Below are 20397 nucleotides of genomic sequence, written 5' to 3'. Positions count from 1 at the left end.
CAGATATGACTGACATAACTGAGCCTACCCAACTTTTCAGACAGATCACACATACAGAGTTAACTTTATTGATGGGTCCTGGTCCCACATTGATGGGTCATAAGTGACAGGTTATGCAGCCTTCTATATGACTAAATGATAGGACTGAATCTTGTTAGATTACATGACCACCTTTCAGCACAAAGGGCTAAATTGGAAGCAGTAAAGAAAGAACTACACCTTCAATCTCCAGGACCACACACTATATATAGTGACGAGGAATATGTAGTTTGGTATTCTGCACCTGGAGACTTGGCAGAGCCTTTGTTTTGTAGACAACCAACATAAATGCTTGGCACATGTTTCAGTGCTCAAAGAATTATGAGAATGACACATCCTAATGTGGCAACATTTATTAAAGTCCCTGTCCATCAAAAAGGCAATGCTCTCTTTGTTATGAGCAATAACTCGGCTGATGAAGCTGCAAAATTGGCAGCAGTAACTGGGACTACTAAAAGATCCTGATGCTAAAACTAGTTTCTTTCAAAAGGGAAACCTATAACAAAACCCTTGAGGAAGGGCTGCCCTAATTTGAAGATGTACTAGCAAATGATTCCCTTCTTTGGCCCCATATTTCTACACCACAGGACCCTTGGTAAATTCAACAATGAATACTATTATGCTAGTGATGTATACTCAGAACCCATGCCAGTCATTTCTGTACATCTCCAAGTAATATTGATAAGTCTAAACCACTAGTTTTTGAGACAACCTGGTCAAGAAAAACTATGTCACATTTAAAATTATTCTGAACTGAAAAAATGCAGCCCAAAAATTTCTTGTGTGTGTTCAAATAAATCCTAGTACACCAGCCCTCAAACCAGTATTACGGCATGTGCCATAGGCTGCTTTTCAATAGATTTCTTAGGAACACTAAAAGTCAACAGCCACAATTGTCAGCATGTATTGGTAGTTGTGGATGATTTTTCAACATGGGTAGAAGTCATCCCAACAGTGAATGACTCTGCTACAAGAACAGCACATGTCCTATGGGAACATGTTTTGTCATTCTAGAGTATCCCCAAGATTATTGAATCAGACCAAGAAACATAATTTACCAGCAGGATCTGGAAAGAACTTTGTGAAATAATGAACATACAACTAAGATTTCATGTACCTTTTCATCCCCAGTCATGTTGGATAATTGAACAGATGAACCAAACCTATGAGATTTTAGGGAAAGCAATTATCATGGGTGTTTGGGCAATAGAAGTATCCATTACAGGGATCACTCCATTTAAACTCATGACATATCACAATTTGCCACTTTTCTTCCCTTACAAACCCCAACTGTCAAATCCCAACAAAGATAGCATTACCAGAGATGTGTTCCTACAACAGGTACAAGGTAACCTAAAGTAATTACTACCATATGCAGCAATACGACTGAACAAACCATATCTATAGCGTAGACAACCCTGCCTTCTCTGGGCAAGACATTCCATAAGGCAGGTTGTTGGGATCCAAACTGGGAAGGGCCATATCAAGTTCTTGAAGACATGGGTAATACTATTCTAAAAGTACAAAGTGACAACTATAAAAGTCTGCACTATTACATGGACTTGGTCACACACAATTGACAAACAGAAGCTTTGCAAACAATATTTACCCCACTTGCTGTGAGAGAGATTACACCCAATATAAGAAGACTGAACATGTTCTACATACTATACACTTGATTTGGATGGCAGAGGAATCTGGAGCCAGAACTGTAAATTGTAATTATTATATGTATATTTTATGTTTACAACTCTCTAACAAAAGTTTCTTATTGTATTGCATTGCTTATATTAAATAGTTAAAACATACATATGTGTGCAAATTATATTTTATGTGTGTAATTTAATATATATTTATGTAGTTATTTGTAGCAGTTATATGTATGTACTGTGTAATCCCATATTTAATATACAGAACTCAGTGGGCATTTATAATTATTTCATGAGATGAAAGGAATAAATTAGGAAATATTTATGAGGTAAATTGCAACTTGGTTTAGGATCAATCAAGTAACAGTATATAGAAATAGTGAGGATATAATAATTTTTAGGACACACACTGAGCAGGATAATTTGGAACACAACCTTACACTACCTAACTTATTCTCTCCTATTTGGGATATTTTGAAAATATAGCCTCTTAAATTATTCAAATGTGTTTAAACACCTTATTAAATATTGTCAATAATTGCAGAAATTACACATCCTAATTGAGAATTGGTGCATTTTAATTAATTTTGCTATTTATATGATATATGTGTGTATAATTATAATTTTTTCCACCACTTTGAAGGGTCATTATCAGACTGTTCATACAGCTCTTTAGAATGTGATTCTTCATTACACTTCATAACTTTTTAGCACATTGTTTCACATATTGGTAAGGTTATTGGTTATTTTTTTGTCTTGTGATATTTTATACCTACTGTACTGCTGTATTTTAAATCAATGTTTTGTTTTAGATAAATTTGATAAGAGTGCCCCCTCTGGGGAATCTTCTCCCTACCCATGTGTACTAATGTGTTTACTCATTGGGGTGCAGCACCACTTTCCATATTCAAAAATACAAAAGGTCTGTGAGAGAGCATAGAAACATAAACATAGAAACATAGAATTTGACAGCAGATAAGAACAACTTGCCCATCTAGTCTGCCCCATTTTTAAACGTATTGTTACCTCAACCCTTATTGATCCTTACTTCTTCTGAAGGATAACCTTATGTCTTTACCATGTATGTTTAAATTGCTCTACTGTCTTAGCCTCTACCACCTCTGATGGGAGGCTATTCCACTTGTCCACTACCCTTTCTGTGAAGTAATTTTTCCTCAAATTTCCTTTGAACCTACCACCCTCCAGTTTCAGAACATGTCCTCTTGTTCTAATACTTCCCTTTCTTTGAAGAATGTCTCCTTCCTTTACCTTGTTAAAACCCTTTATATATTTGAATGTTTCTATCATGTCCCCCCTTTCCCTTCCCTACTCCAAACTATACATATTAAGCCTTTCCTGGTACATTTTGTGGTGTAGACCTTGCACCATTTTAGTTGCCTTTCTTTGTACAGTCTCTAAAGTTTTAATATCCTTTTGGAAATATGGGCCTCCAGAACTGAACACAGTGTTTGAGATGAGGACATACCAATGACCTGTACAGTGGTATTATAATTTCTTTCTTTCTGCTTCTGATTCCTCTCCCTATGCAACCAAGCATCTGACTTGTCTTCCTCATTGCTTTGTTACAATGTTTGCTTGCTTTATATCACCTGAAATAGTGACTCCTAGATCCCTTTCCTCTCCAGTAGTTTCCAGTATAGTGCCATTAATACTATATTAATTGTTTGGATTTTTGAGACCCAAATGCATGATCTTGCATTTTTTATTAAACTGTAGTTGCCATGTTCTTGACCATTCCTCTAGTCTACCTAGATCAACAAACATGTGTTTAACCGCTCCTGGTGTGTCTACCCTGTTGCATACCTTTGTGTCATCTGCAAAAACGCATAGCTTCCCTTCAAAATCATTTGCAATGTCACAAATAAAGATATTAAAAAGCACTGGTCAAAGTAAAGATCCCTGAGGTACTCCACTGGTAATATTTCCCTCTTGAGACTGCACTCCATTTACTACAACTCTGTTTCCTATTCTGCAGCCATGATCTTATCCATTCAACTATCTTTGAATCCAATCCCTTGCTTTACAGTTTATTTAACAGTCTGTGATATGGAACAGTGTCAAAAGCCTTATTAAAGTCTAGATAATCTGTATCTATGGCCACCCTTTATATACCCACTTAAAAATGTCAATAAGATTTTTTTTAACATGATCTCCCCCCAACAAATCATACCTTTTGTGGATTCTGCAAATTGCTGGATTTGAGATAATCTATGACTCTTTCTTTTAAGAGTGTTTCCATCAATTTCCCTACTACTGATGTAAGGCTCACTTTTCGGTAGTTGCTTGCCTCTTTCTTGCGTCCACTTTTGTGCAGTGGGACAACATTTGCTCTTTTCTAGTCCTCTGGAATTACTCCAGTAGTTAGTGACTGGTTGAATAATTATGTTAACGGTGTTACCAGCACCCCTTTAATCTCTTTTATAATCCTTTGATGTATCCCATCTGGCCCCTCACTTTCTGTTTTGAGAGTTCTGTTAGAGCGCTTGAGTAACTTTACAGTTTGTAATGGAAAATTAATAAAGAAAAGGCTATTTTGGATAAACACTTCAAAATACTACTATTGAAGTATAAAACATTCACATATGCTGTAAAAACCTAGTAGTATTGTGGACAAAAAGCTGTTGACACCTTTATAAAAACTTAATACAAATTATTACAATAAAAACCATTTTGTACAGTACCAATACAATTTTAGATGGTGCCAATTAAGTTTACAGGGTTCCACATTTGAACATGGACGATTCGCTCTTAGGTTTAAAGCAATCACACTTAGGTTTAAAGCATGCATTTGTAGTGATGTAGTCACTGAATTAGGATAAAAAACACAGTTACCCTATGCGTTCCGTCTTCTTGGAGACTTCTTAAGGTGTTAATCCAGGTAGGCAGAGTGGCTTATTCACCTTCTTTTCTTATGGTTTCAAGTGGAAGCTCTGGTGAATCTTCTCCCTACCCATGTGAAATAATGAGTTTACTCTTACTCATTTGGGTGCACCACCACCACCACCACAGTATATGTGTATAAATATGTATATACATTGGTCCCAGATTCCTGTCCTATGTGTGTTAAATCCCAGGAGAAAGTCTGCAGTGTAGCAGGCTTGAGTCTCGGCTTTTTGAAAAGCTGGTTTGGGTCCTAGGAGTTGTGGGTGAGAGGAAGGGCTCCACCCATGGCCACTCCAGGTTTTGGGCCTTTCAGCTTAGTAACAGGCTCATTAGGGCTTCCAGCTTAAGATGGCAAACATATGCTTAGTTTGTTGAGGGCTGAGTGTCTCACCTGGGTGAGCAGACAATGAGTCTGCTCAGAGACCCTGGGAAACCTAGCTATGAGGACTGTGCTGTGCTTTTGTTGCTGGTGAGGGCATTAGGCCCTGCCTAAGTTTCCTTCTTCCTTTCTGAACATGGTCTCTTGTATTTGGGATATATTATAACAGAGCACAGGTTTTCTGAACATCTATGGTTTGCAGTTCAGCACGGTAGCATAAAGTAGAAATGCCATCTACATTTTTTTCAATTCCCTCAATCTTTTCCTTTAAAAAAGAAAAAAATAATTACTAAGGGACTTTCTCTGTTGAATTTAAACTCCACAGCCTTGATGTAGTCTGCTTTATAGTATCTAATGTAATATATGAACTTCATGATTATAGTGTGATTCCATATTTTTATAAACCATCATCAAAGCCCCAAAAATGATGATTAACAAGTCAGTCCTTAGATCTGGCAAATGGTTACTAGGAAAAAGATAAGGGATTCCATGTGGTATATGATGATGAAATTAATCCAATATATCCAGACTGTCTTACTATATTTTATTAAATATAATTAGCATGTTGTGATATTGCCAGAGGTCTTCCTGACTCCATGTGCTATAAAACAGGCGTGTGAGAGGGGTGGTATTGATCAGCCTTTTGTTCCAGATTCTTTTCATTTATGTTTTGAATATTTTTTTTGTTAAAACATTATGTTTGAAAAAATGCTGTACAAATTTACTGAATCATTTTAATTAAAAATAAATATAGAACCTTGAAAAAACATACAATTTACAATAAAGCTTTTTTTTTAACAGTGTACATCGTAGAGAATACAGACATATCAGAGCTTTTATCTATGCAATTAATAAGATTAACCAGAACCCGGACATTCTGCCCAATATTTCTCTGGGTTATCATCTGTACGATTCTTGTGGAAGTGAGAATAAAGCTGTGGAAGATGTATTACAGATTTTGTCTGGACACAAAAAGATGGCGCCCAATTACATGTGTATGGAACATGGTAAAGTAGTTGGGTTTATTGGCGATCTCAACTCTCACACCAGCCTTACAATGGCACATATGTTGAATGTATTTGGGTATACACAGGTAAATGTCATCACATCTGCTTTAAAATTATGCTATAAATTTGGACAACTTTAGTTTTATATCATTTGGCTGATTGAAAGAACCACATTTTTGGACCAGACTGAACTAAGTGATTATAATATACCATAGATTCTCAAACTTGGTCCTCATGCCCCCATGTAATTCACATTTTCCAGGTAACCCAGCAGGTGTACATGTGTATTCATTACTCACTGACACATTTTGAAAGTTACACTGATGGAGCTAATAATTTTTCAAGTCATTCTGAGAGGAGACCTGGAAAAAAAATACTGTTTTGGGTCCTGAGGACTGAGTTTGAGAAACTATATACATATATGATGTTATATAAACCCTTGCATGAGCATGCCAGTACTGTACTAAAGATTTGGACAAACTACACTACACATGAAATCCATCAAATTACCTTTTTACTGGCTGACAATCATGACAAAAAGGAGATAAAGGATCTAAAGGAAATGCAGTCTTGGGATGATTTTCTAATAAAACAGTCAGACAAGGGTGGAAATGTAGTCCTATGGCCAAAAGACTAATATATGGAATAGGCATACAGACAAATCTTGGATCCATCATGTTATCAATTACTAATTTTTAATCCCACAGACAATTTCATATACCTCTATAAAAGAATGATTGAAAAAAATAGCAAAGGGTGCCATTAGCTCTAAACAGATTTTAGACTATATCACAATTACAAACCCAAGAGTACCTTCCTTTTATGTGCATCCCAAAAAATGCAAGAGCATAGGCAGACTCCTGGAGAAAGGAAGTACTTTCCTGGATATGCATTTGAGAGAACATGTAATTAGTCTGCAATCAAATATACAAGATACATCCAATGTAATTATGTAAATTCAAGGGATCAAAATTGAAACAGGACACCTCCTATTTTCATTGGCTGTTGAATTGTCACATATGAGGCCATTATGCTGGCTTTTCTACTGTACAAAGCTTTCTGAAATTGAAGGGAGATAGTGACTTTAATAATTTGCTCATATATGTACTTGAGTTAAGTTTCAAGAGAAACTTTTATTTTTGTGGACTCTTCCCATATTCTAAGTCCATGGGATGGCAATGGGGGCAGCATGCACACCAACCTATGCTAACATCTCTTTAGGTCAGTGGGAGAGTGAAGTTGTTTTTTGTGAGTGAAGGTGGAATTTACCCAGGATGTCCAAGTTTGGCTAAGATATATTGATGATATTCTGCTCATTTGGATTGGCACCAAAATCAGACTACAGTACATAAATTAATCGATCATTTGAATACTAATGAACTCCATTTGAAACTCACTCTAGAAGTAATTGAAACATCAATTTATTTTCTTGACTTGCAGATTACCTGCCAAACAAATAGGGAATTAACAACAGACCTATTCATAAAAACAACAATTAAAAACAGGCCATCATACATTATTAGCTCCAATTTTTCTCCCACTATCAGGAATATTCCTAAAGGAGAAATCTTACATCTATGCAGAAACTGTTTAGTTCCTGACACTTTCAGAATACATAGCAAGGAACTCAGTGGTAGATTATGAGAAAGAGGATATAGCCATAGAAGCATCAAAAATGATATATATATCACACATGCAAGCTCAGTAGAAACTTTCTGATATCCCCAACCAACAACTGCACTAAAGATACTTCCCAAAATCAGATCAGATTTGTGGGCAATATCTGCCAGTAATGACAGGAGATACATGATATTACACAAAAACATTGGTCTTTCCTGCTGATGGACAGAGACCTTATTAGTAAATTTAAATACTAGACCAGCAATGATGCAAGCAAAGATCTCAAAATCTTGCCAACATATTGATGAAGAGTCACTTTGAAAATTTCCAAAGAGACCCTCTAAGGTGAAAGGGTCATATCCATGTGGTAGTTGCAAAGTCTATCAGATTATAGTCAAGAATGATAAAACTATAGATAGACTAGGTAATACAGTTTATATCAAGGACTTTATAAACTGCAATAAAATAGGAGCTATAAATTGCCTTCTGTGATGTTCAGGGTTGTTTGTGGACCTGGGGTGGTAGCAGGAGCAATCACAGAAGCAGATTTGAAAATAAAACTAGGATTTTAATAAGTGCTTGAGTAAACATATAAAGGCAGTAAATAAAAGTCCAGGAATATATAAATGTGCACAAGAGTTCTGTGGTGGGAGTAAAAGGGTTAATGTCCAAGTAGAAATTATTAGAGCAGTCCAGGTGTGCAGGTAGTGAAGCTGAAAATAAACAAGCCAGGTATACAGGTAGTGAACTGAAGCGCAGGATGTCAGCAGGCTCAGGCACTCAGGTATGGGCAAGGGTGATGGAGGAAGCAGGGTAGTCCAGTGGGAGCTAGGAGCTGACAGGCAGACTGGCAGACAGCGAGTTCACAGGAACAGGAAAGCACAGAGAACTCCCTCTCAGCTAGGCTGGAATACACGTTGCACTGGCAAAGAAGGAAGGCACTGACCCTTCCTAAATACCCCATGTTGCGCTGTTACTGGCCGGAGGGAACATGTGACTCACCAGGATTGGCCTGCCGCATCACATGGCCAGAAAGCAAGATGGCGGCGCCCATGCCAAACGGAATGGAGATGCCGCCAGGCCTTACCAGCGCAGAGTGACAACAGGCCCGCACAACAATGCGCGCAGCCAAAGCCCCCCGCCAGACACCAGCTCTGCCACCAGACAGCCCGTGCCACAATGACCACACAGGTAACACTTAAATAGCGCCATGCTGAAATAACCTGGCTGTGACAGTACCCCCCCCCTTTTGGAGTGGCCTCAGGACACTCACCAGGCTTCTCCGGATGGGCAGAATGGAATCTTCTGATGAGCGTGGGAGCGTGGACATCACGAGCATCGGTCCAGCAACGTTCCTCTGGACCGTAACCTTTCCAGTCCAGCAAATACTGTAGATGACCTCTGCGTAGACGAAAGTCCAAGATCTGGGCGACCTCAATCTCAACTCCTCTCTCCGTCTGGACTCGAGGAGAAGCAGGTAGAGCACAATGGAATTTGTTCAGGACCAGGGGCTTCAATAAGGAAATATGGAAGGAATTAGGGATTTTTAGGTATGGGGGTAACTGTAGACGATAGGCCACTGGATTAATGACTTCTGTTATGGAGAAGGGACCGATGAAGCGTGGTGCAAATTTCATAGAAGGAACCCTCAGACGAAGATTCCGGGTGGATAACCAGACCTGGCTTCCAACTTGCATGCGTGGAACTATTCTATGCTTCTTATCGGCCTGGGTCTTATAGCGAGAGGATGCCTTCAACAAATCAGACCGTACTTGAATCCAGATGGCAGCAAAATTCCACACCGTGTCCTCCACCGCCAGAACATCGAATACAGGCAGGCTTTGGCATTCGGGAACACAAGGATGAAGGCCATATACTACCTGAAATGGCGTTTGGTTAGTTGATGAGTGGTAGGAAGCATTATGTGCAAACTCAGCCTACGGCAGCAAGGCAGCCCAATTGTCCTGGGAAGAGGACATAAAAATTCTTAAGAAAGTCTCTAGATCTTGATTAATTCTCTCGGTGGAGCCGTTGCTTTGCGGATGGTAGGCCGTGGAAAAGTTTAACTTCACTTGAAGAACAGAACACAAAGCCCTCCAGAATTTTGCAGTAAACTGCACACCACGGTCAGAGACAATTTCAGCAGGAAGGCCATGTAGACGAAATATGTGTTGGACAAACAACTGTGCCAGGTCAGGGGCAGAAGGTAACTTCCTCAACGGTATATAGTGGACCATCTTGGAAAATCGGTCTATTACAACCCAGATAGTGTTGAAACCTTGAGAGACTGGCAGGTCTGTGATGAAATCCATGGAGAGATGCGTCCATGGACGTGATGGAGTAGGTAATGGAAGCAATTCCCCAGCTGGAGCTTGTCGTGATGATTTATGCTGGGCACAGGAGGAGCAGGAAGAGATAAACTCCATTATATCTGCCTTCATAGAAGGCCACCAATAGTGTCTTTTCAGGAGCTCCAAGGTCTTCCGAGTGCCTGAGTGCCCTGCGAAGCGAGAGGAATGTGCCCAAGTGAGAAGCTGCTTCCTTAATTCCGGGGCCACAAATGATTTTCCCGTAGGAGGCTGAAGTTGTAATGCGGCGAAAACTCTAGATTCCAAGACAGGGGTATTGCTTTGATTTTCAGATTGATCATCACAGAGGAGAGACCTAGATAGGGCATCAGCCTTTTGATTAAGTGCTCCAGACCGGAAGGTCAGGGTGAACTGAAACCAGGCAAAGAATATTGCCCAGCGGGCCATACGAGGCCTCACACATTGGAGGTTTTTGAGAAATAGGAGATTTCTATGATCCGTAAATACAATAAATGGAAACTTGGCGCCTTCTAGCAAATATCTCCATTCCTTCAAAGCCAACTTTACAGCTAGTAGTTCTTTCTCACCTATGGCGTAGTTCCTTTCGGCAGGTGAGAATTTTTTAGAAAAGAACCCACACGGATGGACTCGGTCGTCCTCATAACATTGAGGCAAGACTGCTCCCACAGCATCAGATGATGCGTCTACTTCCAACAAAAAAAGCCTGTCCAGATCTGGTTGTCGAAGAACTGGTGCTGAGATATAGGCCTGTTTTAGAAGATGAAAGGCAGACTCTGCCTCAGGTGACCATTGGGCAGGATTAGCACCTTTGCGGGTCAAGGCTGTAATGGGAGCCAGCAATGTAGAAAATCCCTTAATGAAGCGTCTATAATAATTGGCGAATCCCAACAATCTCTGGATGGCCTTCAGTGTCTGATGTCGGGTCCAATCCAGAATTGCTTGCACCTTCTTGGGGTCCATTTCTAAACTGGAGCCAGATACTACATAGCTGAGAAAAGGTACACTGGGCACTCCAAAGACGCATTTCTCCAGTTTGCAGTAAAGGTGGTTTTCTCTCAAATGGGTCAGAACTTCTTTAACATGTTCTTGATGTTTAGCCACCGAGGGTGAAAAAATCATTATGTCATCCAGATAGACAAAAACCAAAACATATAACAGATCCTGGAAAATCTCATTAACAAAACTTTGGAAGACAGCAGGGGCGTTACACAATCCAAAATGCATTACTAAATACTCGAAATGTCCATCTCTGGTATTAAAAGTGGTCTTCCATTCATCGCCAGCTCGGAAACGAATGAGGTTGTAAGCCCCTCTTAGATCTAATTTTGAAAAAATTACAGAGCCCTTGACCCTATCAAACAACTCAGTAATCAGGGGAAGAGGGTATTAATTCTTTACAGTAATGTCATTAAGGCGTCAATAATCGATACATGGTCTTAGACCACCGTCCTTCTTGCAAACGAAGAAAAACCCAGCTCCGGCAGGTGAAGTAGAGGGGCGAATGAACCCCTTTGCCAGGTTGTCCCGGATGTACTCGGTCATGGCTTGAGTCTCAGGCAAGGACAGCGGATAGGTACGACCACGAGGTGGTATCTTATCAGGTATCAATTCAATTGGACAGTCCCATTCCCAATGAGGGGGTAAGATATTTGCTTGTTGTTCAGAGAAAACATCGGCGAACATCTGATATTCCTTGGGAATGGCAGAAGAAACTAATGGAACTGTCTTTCTCACAGGTCGAATTTTTGGAAGATAGGATTTCTGACAGTCCATACCCTATGACAGAATCTGCATAGAACTCCAATCAATCCTGGGATTATGTTGATTTAACCAGGGTAGACCAAGAACAATTTCTTGAGAGGCCTCTGATATCACCAGGAATTTTAAGGACTCAGAATGAAGTGCCCCAATTCAGACCAATACTGGTTGAGTCTCTTTGGTGACTATCCCGTTAGTTAGAGGGCGTCCATCTATAGAGGTCAGAGAGATGGCATGGTTGAGAGACAAACAAGGAATCTGAAATTTATCTATGAAACTAGACGTTATGAAATTTCCGGTTGCTCCCGAGTCAAGTAGAGCAGTAGCAAAGACAGGTTTGGGTTTAAGATCCAAGGCTAGGGTAATCGTGAAATCTTTAATTTTTGGAGACGGGTTCATAACTCCTAACTTGATGTCTCCAGGGTCAGTTAGGATTTGGCATTTCCAGGTTTACGGGGGCAGGAGATCAGCAGGTGACCGGACTCTCCGCAGTAAAGAAAGAGGTTCTTTTGCATTCTTCTCTGATGTTCTTCTTTGGAGAGGTGTGTATGATTCACCTGCATAGGCTCCTCTTCAGTAGGAGAAGGAATGGGATGGGTAGGAATGGAGGGGGTAAATGACCTTTGCCGATCAGTTCTGTTTTTTTCAGCCTGACGTTCCCTGAAGCGTAGGACAACTTTGATACACAATGAAATCATGTCGTTCAGATTAGTAGGAAGCTCTCGTGTGACTAGATCATCCTTTAGTCGGTCTGACAACCCATGCCAGAAGGTCAAGGTGAGGGCTTCCTCATTCCATTTGAGCTCTGATGCTAAAATTTGAAATGGCACGGCATATTGACTGACAGGACGGACCCCTTTTCTCAGTGTCATGATGTTTGATAATGCTGATACAGTACGCCCAGGTTAATCGAAAATCCTCCTGAAGGATGACACAAAGCCTGCATAATTATCCTGCAGCGGATCTGAGCGCGCCCAAAGTGGGGAAGCCCATTCCAAGGCCTGGCCGGATAACAGAGAGACTATATAAGCCACTTTAGTTCTTGCAGTTAGAAAGTTGTCAGGCTGCAGGGTAAAATGTATGTCACACTGATTTAGGAATCCTCTGCAGAGTTTAGGATTGCCGTCAAATTTATTTGGTAAAGGAAGATGTAAGCGGGGAGATGATCTGCCTCCTGTATTCCCAGATGCTGATGCGGATGTAGCTGCTGGTACTTCAGGGGTAGAAAAGGAAGTTTGCGAACTATCCTGTCGCTTGGACATCTCTTGCAGAAATTGAGCCATCTGATGCTGCATGTTTTCCAGATTTTGTAAACGACCAGAAATGCACCTGAACAAATCCACTCCTGACTCCTGATCCGTGGCCGGCTCCATGGGGCCAGTGCAAACTGTGATGTTCTGGGTTGTTTGTGGACCCGGGGTGTTAGCAGGAGAGATCACAGAAACAGATTTGAAAATAAAACTAGGATTTTAATAAGTGCTTGAGTAAACATATAATGGCAGTAAATAAAAGTCCAGAAATATATAAATGTGCACAAGAGTTCTGTGGTGGGAGTAAAAGGGTTAATGTCCAAGTAGAAACAATTAGAGCTTTCCAGGTGTGCAGGTAGTGAGACTGAAAATAAACAAGCCAGGTATACATGTAGTGAACTGAAGCGCAGGATGTCAGCAGGCTCAGGCACTCAGGTATGGGCAAGGGTGATGGAGGAAGCAGGGTAGTCCAGTGGGAGCTGGGAGCTGACAGGCAGACTGGCAGACAGCGAGTTCACAGGAACAGGAAAGCACAGAGAACTCCCTCTCAGCTAGGCTGGAATACACGTTGCACTGGCAATGAAGGAAGGCACCGACCCTTCCTAAATACCCCATGCCGTGCTGTTACTGGCCGGAGGGAACATGTGACTCACCAGGATTGGCCAGCCGCATCACATGGCCAGAAGGCAAGATGGCAGCGCCCATGCCAAACGAAATGGAGACGCCACCAGGCCTTACCAGTGCAGAGTGACAACAGGCCCACACAACAACGCACACAGCCAAAGCCCCCCGCCAGACACCAGCTCCGCCACCAGACAGCCCGTGCCACAATGACCTCACAGGTAACACTCGCCTAGCGCCATGCTGAAATACCCTGGCCGTAACACCTTCACTGTGAATGCTGCATGAGATACAAAGGAATGACTTCCAGGGCACTGAAGCAAAGAGTCCTGGAACACATTGGAAGTATCAGAAATGTCAGCTCTGACCTTTACCAGTTGCAAGACATATACAGCAAAAACATGGAGGTGATTACAAAAATGTAAAAGTATATGGAGTAGTGAGAGTCAGATTGGGAATAAGATGGAGAGGTATGGCAAAAACCCTCTTACAATGCGAGAGCAAATTGATATTTAAAATGGGCATTCTGTCTCCAGTTGGCTTGAATAAAAATCAGACATTTGGTGCTTTCCCTTGAATATACATGATTCCTCTACTGTTAGAACTACACTTAAGAACATATTATTAAAAGCATGTGATAAAAGTACAATAATCTCTCAGCAAAATAACTGACAGACATCTACTGTAACTCCACCATTTACTCCTACTGTATACAGTATCTCCATTATACTGGCAGAAACATACAATATGTGAGATCTCAGATATTTATCTGCAGGAATCTCTTCCTTTTCCATTTCTTTGTTTTCATTTGATTAAGCATTAATCTTTGGTATTGTTGTTGAAGACTGCCTAAATCCAATTGAGATTTCATAATTTCTGTTTATTTTAGCTTGGATCATTATTGTCAAGTGAGAGGATCCTCTTTATAATATTAATCCATTATTTATATGGCCAATTCACCCTTATGATGGCTAATATATAGATTCTTGTTAAACTTTTAATAATTCTAAATGCTGCAAATGTCTGACTTTCTGTGGACATTTGAGGGCTTGTTTAAAATATGATGTAGACTGGAAGTAATATGGTTACTTGTTGTACATATCATGTAATGTTGCAATCTGTCCTACATACTTACCAACTCACTATGTTAGTGTGTGCTAACAGCAAGTGCATCTACAGTATAATATCGTCCAGTTGTTTGCTAACAATTACCAGATCATAGGGTTAGTTTCATATAATTTTGCCACCTCTCCTAGATACTTACCAGATCAATATGTTTTTGTTTTCTAGCACAACATGCATCAAATTGTAATAACATATAATTATTAAATGGTTTATAAATATAAGACAGTTCTCAATCACAGGATACAAAATACAAATGAGGTCACTATACTGTTATATACTGTACAACTAATTATACTGTGCCACCTATGGAAGGCATCTGTAGATTGTAAGGCAGCCATCATACTATCTTTGGGAAAACAGTGCCCATCTAAACTCCATCATGCCTGATTACCTACCTTAATTGGCAATAGCTTTGCCATGACAGGAAGTAGGTTTCTATTATGCTGGTATTTGTTAGCAGAAACTACTGCATTATTGTTATATTTTGTTTACAAGCAATATAATAATTCAATCCTTAGGACATGATATCAGGATTACTTCACTGTTTTGTGTCCAACCAATTGTATTGTGCCACCAAGGCAGCTAATAATTGCATCTGTAAGAGAACAGCACCCACCCAACCTACTATATTCCTGTTTTCCAATTGAAAGCACAGACACCATAGTAGGAGGTCTCAGCACACATGCCATACATGACCCACATGCTCTGACTTCTCAGTGATGCCCACTAACCGCTAATTGGATGAAATAGAAACAACACCCATGATCAGATTGGCTAACACACACCTCAAAGCATTCAATGCGGAAGCTGAGTTATACTGATCACCTTGACAAAGCCTGTATGTTCCTGTGAAACATACATCGGAAGGGAAGTGGCGCAAATACTACACATGGAATTGGTGTAACAGCACTCACAAAACTCCGCAAATCTTTTGCTACAGTAAAGGGACATGTCACATTGGTAATCAGGTACACTGAATGAAATATTTTCCCTCTTCCAGGGAAGCAGTGTCTTCTGCCACAAATGGTATGTATTTTAGAGCGCTCACTGTATTTTGACCATGCCAGAGGGATTTTCTATATTAGTGTTTAGGTACCTCACCTTTCACTATACTTTCTCCCTCAGTGCCCTGTCATTGACTGCTGAGTTAATTTTTAGCCCTTGAGCAGCCAACAGTAGAAGCACCATGCACCCTGCTGGGATGTTGGGGTCTATGTGAGCAGGGGGTTTTCTGGTTTTCTTTCACACATCTCATAACTCTGCAAGGAACAAAAAACTTGAAATGATATTTGAGAAACTTTAAGTGTGATTTAGCGATGGTACAGTACTTGGCCATAAACTATAATATATGTTGATCCTAACATACTTATACAAGTATTTATGATTTAAATGATACTGTAGACTCACTCTCTCTTATTTTTTCTTCTATATGCTCATTAACTAGAGACAATGGTGTCCAGAACCCTAGCCAAATGCATATGCAATATTACTTTATACATCATTGCAAAACCAGATTAGTACTCTCATTGGTCATCCAATGTCAAGGTTGACAAACAACCGAAAGCAGATAACAGATTGTGCAGCATATGCATGTTTCTTTCAAATTTTATCTACCCTGGTATATATTCTGATTAAGCTACCATTAATGACAATACCAACAATTTTTAGGAAATATACATATTACTTATTATATATTGAATGTTATACTTGATTAGCTACAAACCCAAATATATTTCTTTGTCAAGTATACCTACCCCCTGCAGATGTTGGTAGTTTTGTTATAATACAATCCTTACATTTGAATTATGTCATATTGTGATGAGGATTCAAGGCAATTATTTCATGCATTATTTAGATGAATAGGGTAAAGTCTGCAGTGTTATCAGGGTTAATTAATAATTAATCCCTTATCTGTTTTGTCTCCCACTGTGTGTTGTGTGTCAAGTTTCCAATTATTTGAAGTTAAGTTTTAACTGTAATCTTATTATGAGTGCCCAAGCAAAACGTTTTATTTTTCTTGCATGATATAATTTACTATGTAAGTTTACCTCTTTGGAGCACCACTGGTAACTGTAATTAGACTCTAAATTATACTTCGGCAATTTGTATATATATATTTATATATACATATATATATATATATATATATATATATATATATGTATATATATATAGGATGGGAAGCCAAGGCACTCAAAGGTCTTGCTAGACAAAAAAAAATACAGATGACACTACACCATTAATCAGTCTTGTCAACAATTCAGTTTAAATAAGCTTTCATCAGGACAATGATATACAAAATGTTGCTTACCTTTATAAGATCACCCAGCATGTGCACCCCTGCTTTCAAGGCAAGCCTGTCGGGATCAGAAGACGTCACTTGATGTGATGCATGCTACCCATAATACCCCGCAGGCTGCCGTGTAAAAAAAAACATACAAAATTACAAAGATGCACCAATTAAAACCAGCAACAAAATGGCAGTATATGCCAACACATAGTATTACTACTGTTGAAAATTACTTAGGAACACACATACAGACATAAATAGTGAAGTGATGAGCCATATAACCAGCAAATTTTGACAAGAACACAATGGCTTCTGTCTCATAAAGAACAATAATATACATAACCTAATAATGACAAAATATTATAGTTAGTATACCAATACTTTTATAATGTCTGGAATACCTGAAATAACAATACCTGAGGAACAACAGCCTACACCACAACTGTCTTAATCTAAAATGATAAAGATCTGAAGAAAAAACTAACTATGATAGTGGAAAAAGCATGGCCCATATTATGCATAAATGTCACAGGAAGCATCCCAAGTTGTTCATCTCATTTAGCCTGAATTGTTGTACTGTATTTATTTTATATATCCAATGGGCTCATCAAAATCAGTTCCAGTTAACATCTAAAGAGGCAAAAAACATATTGAATTAGGCTTTGTTTGTATGTCTGTTTTATGTAAAGTATTGGAATGAAGCTCAGGAATTAGTGCACTATATATTGATATTAAGCTCTTAAGTATTCTAAAAATCTTCCCTGATGTAACAATTGGTAAGAAAGCTTACATTGCTTTTACCAGACACCTCGGTCATCAAATTAAATTAAGACAGTAGTAAAAAGTGGACACGCAAACAATATCAGTTTGTGCTTTAAAACATTTGTAATATGTACAACCTTCATAGTAAATAAGAAGTGAGACCTGTAAAGGTGACCAGACATCACTAAGAGCAATAAAACAGTATCGATAAATGGGAAGAGAATCAAGAGAATATCAAATATTAAGGTGGCAGACAATAAAGGAGACACTTACAAAACATAGTTATGACTTCCAGAAATCGGCTATTAATGAAAAGAAAATCTATTGGGATATTAAGAGCATGATTCTAGAACTGTGAAATTTAAGTACAGTAGGCGGGAGTGACAAGGGTTAACAAAGGGGAGAAGCATGCAGGGAGTAATAGACTGGAAATTATGTCTAGCTTCATCAGGATCATGAATAGCGTAAAGCACTTGCCTCGTTCTGCCAAAAGTTTGCACAATGGAATGAACGCTCTCTGTTTTTGTGACAGGGCCACAGAATAATCTTAAAAAATGAGGATCCTAAGCACCATCTACTGTCAGGGATCTCATGCTGCTGTAAGCAAAGAGTATATTTTCCTTGATTTAAATGTTAAAGTACTTTGCAATGACAGGGTGAGGCTTTAATCCAGGGGTGCCACAACATTTTAGGTTGAGATGGCCAAAATATAATTTAACTTAGGTTCCTACAGATATATAATTGTAATATGTGCTACAAAGAGATAAATCTGGGTTAACATGTGCGGAGTCAGGGTGCAATGAGGGAGGGTCAGGGGTACTGCGAGGGGGGTTGGGGGTGAATAGAGTAAGGTGGGGGTTGAAGTTGATGTGATGGGGGTCAGGAGTGCAGAGAATTAGGTGGAATTTGGGTCCAAGGGAAAAAAAGTACAAAGGGGGAGCTTAGGGTCAAGTTGGCATGAATATATAAAGTGGGAGGGGAGAAAAGAATAGGGCTGGTTCCAGAGGAGGGACCAGCTCAGAGTTATTAGTCACTAAAGGGATTGGAGCAAGGTTTAATGGGTAGGGGATGAGAGGCTGACAGAGCAGGTCTGTGGGGAGGTAGGAGGTGGAGCAGCTGAAAAGGGGAAAATCTGTGTGTCCATTTCTGTGGTAACCATGCTCCCAAAGACTCAGTACATATACTGGTGTCTCTCTAATTTATGGGGGGGGCAAGTCAAGCCTTTGCCCACCATTTCAACACATTTTTCTTTCCAATTGCTTTTAATATATTTATGGACATACAAATCCACAGAATAAAGAGATTATAAATTAGATTAACAATATAACAAATTCTCCCTTTAGCTGAAGTACAAGATGCTGTAATTTTCTATACATGTTTTTGAAGGAAAATACTGTCATAATTCAAGATTTTCTGACCTAACCACAAATTCATGTAAATTCAAGATCAGTTATGGTGCAGAAGACCCTGTGCTGAGTGATAGAATGCTATATCCACATTTCTTTCGCACAATTCAGAATGACCAAATGCAATATTTGGCAATTATAAAGTTATTGAAACATTTTGGATGGAACTGGGTTGGGATAATTTCACCAGGTGGTGAAACTGGAGAGCGGGAGCTCCTACAACTGAGCAGGGAGTTAACTTCTCATGGAATTTGTATTGATTTCAAAATAAAATATATTTCTGAAGATAAATATTCATTTAATGAGAATATTATTAAGAAATCTGCTGCAGAGATCATAATAATTTGTGGCACAAATGCCTTAATCATTGTAAATTTTATCCGTAGACTAGCACATGTTACTGCTAACAGGACATTCATTTTCCCTACTTCATGGTCATTTGTACCAGAGCTTGCAATACCTAATACTGGGGGAACTCGAATTAACTGCACTCTTGTGTTAACACTTCCTCCATGTAACATTCCTGAAGTGCATGAATTTCTAGATGATGTTATTCCACCAAATAACTCATCTGACCCATTAATGGAGGATATCTGGATAACTGAATTTTGGTGCAAGTCTAGAAATGACTTAAAAAATTTAATTCTTCCACTTATAACTCATGTCGTACCTCAAATTTGCCCTGAGAAGATGAGCTTTCATGGTCGTATCAATTTTACTACAGATGCACTTCCTTACCGTGTGTATATTGCTGTCTTTACCATGGCTCAAGCTTTGCATGATATGTATTTGTTTTTCAAAAAAAGTGGAATAAGGAAAAATCAAATAAATGAATACAAAGTTAGTGTATATACTTATTGTTTGGCATTTTCCCTAATATTTATATTATGGTCAAGTACAAGAATAAAAGAGTATAAACAGATGGGCTTACTCAGCCACCTAAATCATATAATATGGGGTATATAGCTTTGCACTACACATTTGGAAACTGCCTGCTGCTGACATCCATCTGCATGATAATAGCTTATTGCAACAGATGTTACCTATTATTATTTTGTCATATGCTGGGGGATATCTAGCATAATTTATACACTGCGCCATGATGCATCATGGCATACTAAATCACAGCATACAGTATTAAGCCATGAGTGAGTTCAACCAGCAGATGGCATCTTTGCAGAACTACACTTCACATGCATCAAATAACCATTGGAGTGGTTTGAGGCGGCACCAGTGTAGTGAGCCAATATAAAGAAA

At 39.2% G+C, this 20397-nt stretch overlaps 1 protein-coding gene across 1 annotated transcript in view; it reads left to right on the top strand.

Annotated features, from left to right (window-relative positions):
- Nucleotides 1–20397, top strand: part of LOC148479272 (vomeronasal type-2 receptor 26-like) — a 43669-nt gene that overhangs the window by 1291 nt on the left and 21981 nt on the right. Inside the window, exons 2-3 of the mRNA XM_088454688.1 lie at nucleotides 5773–6064; nucleotides 19180–19980. Of these exons, the coding sequence (XP_088310814.1) occupies nucleotides 5773–6064; nucleotides 19180–19980 (1093 nt within the window). The remainder of the gene's footprint in view (nucleotides 1–5772; nucleotides 6065–19179; nucleotides 19981–20397) is intronic.

Source organism: Taudactylus pleione, unplaced genomic scaffold (assembly GCF_031769625.1).
Source record: "Taudactylus pleione unplaced genomic scaffold, aTauple2 ptg000627l, whole genome shotgun sequence".
In the NCBI taxonomy this organism is placed as follows: Eukaryota; Metazoa; Chordata; class Amphibia; order Anura; family Myobatrachidae; genus Taudactylus; species Taudactylus pleione.
The sequence above is the reverse complement of the archived record's forward strand: the minus strand, read 5'-3'. Positions and strand labels throughout refer to the sequence as shown.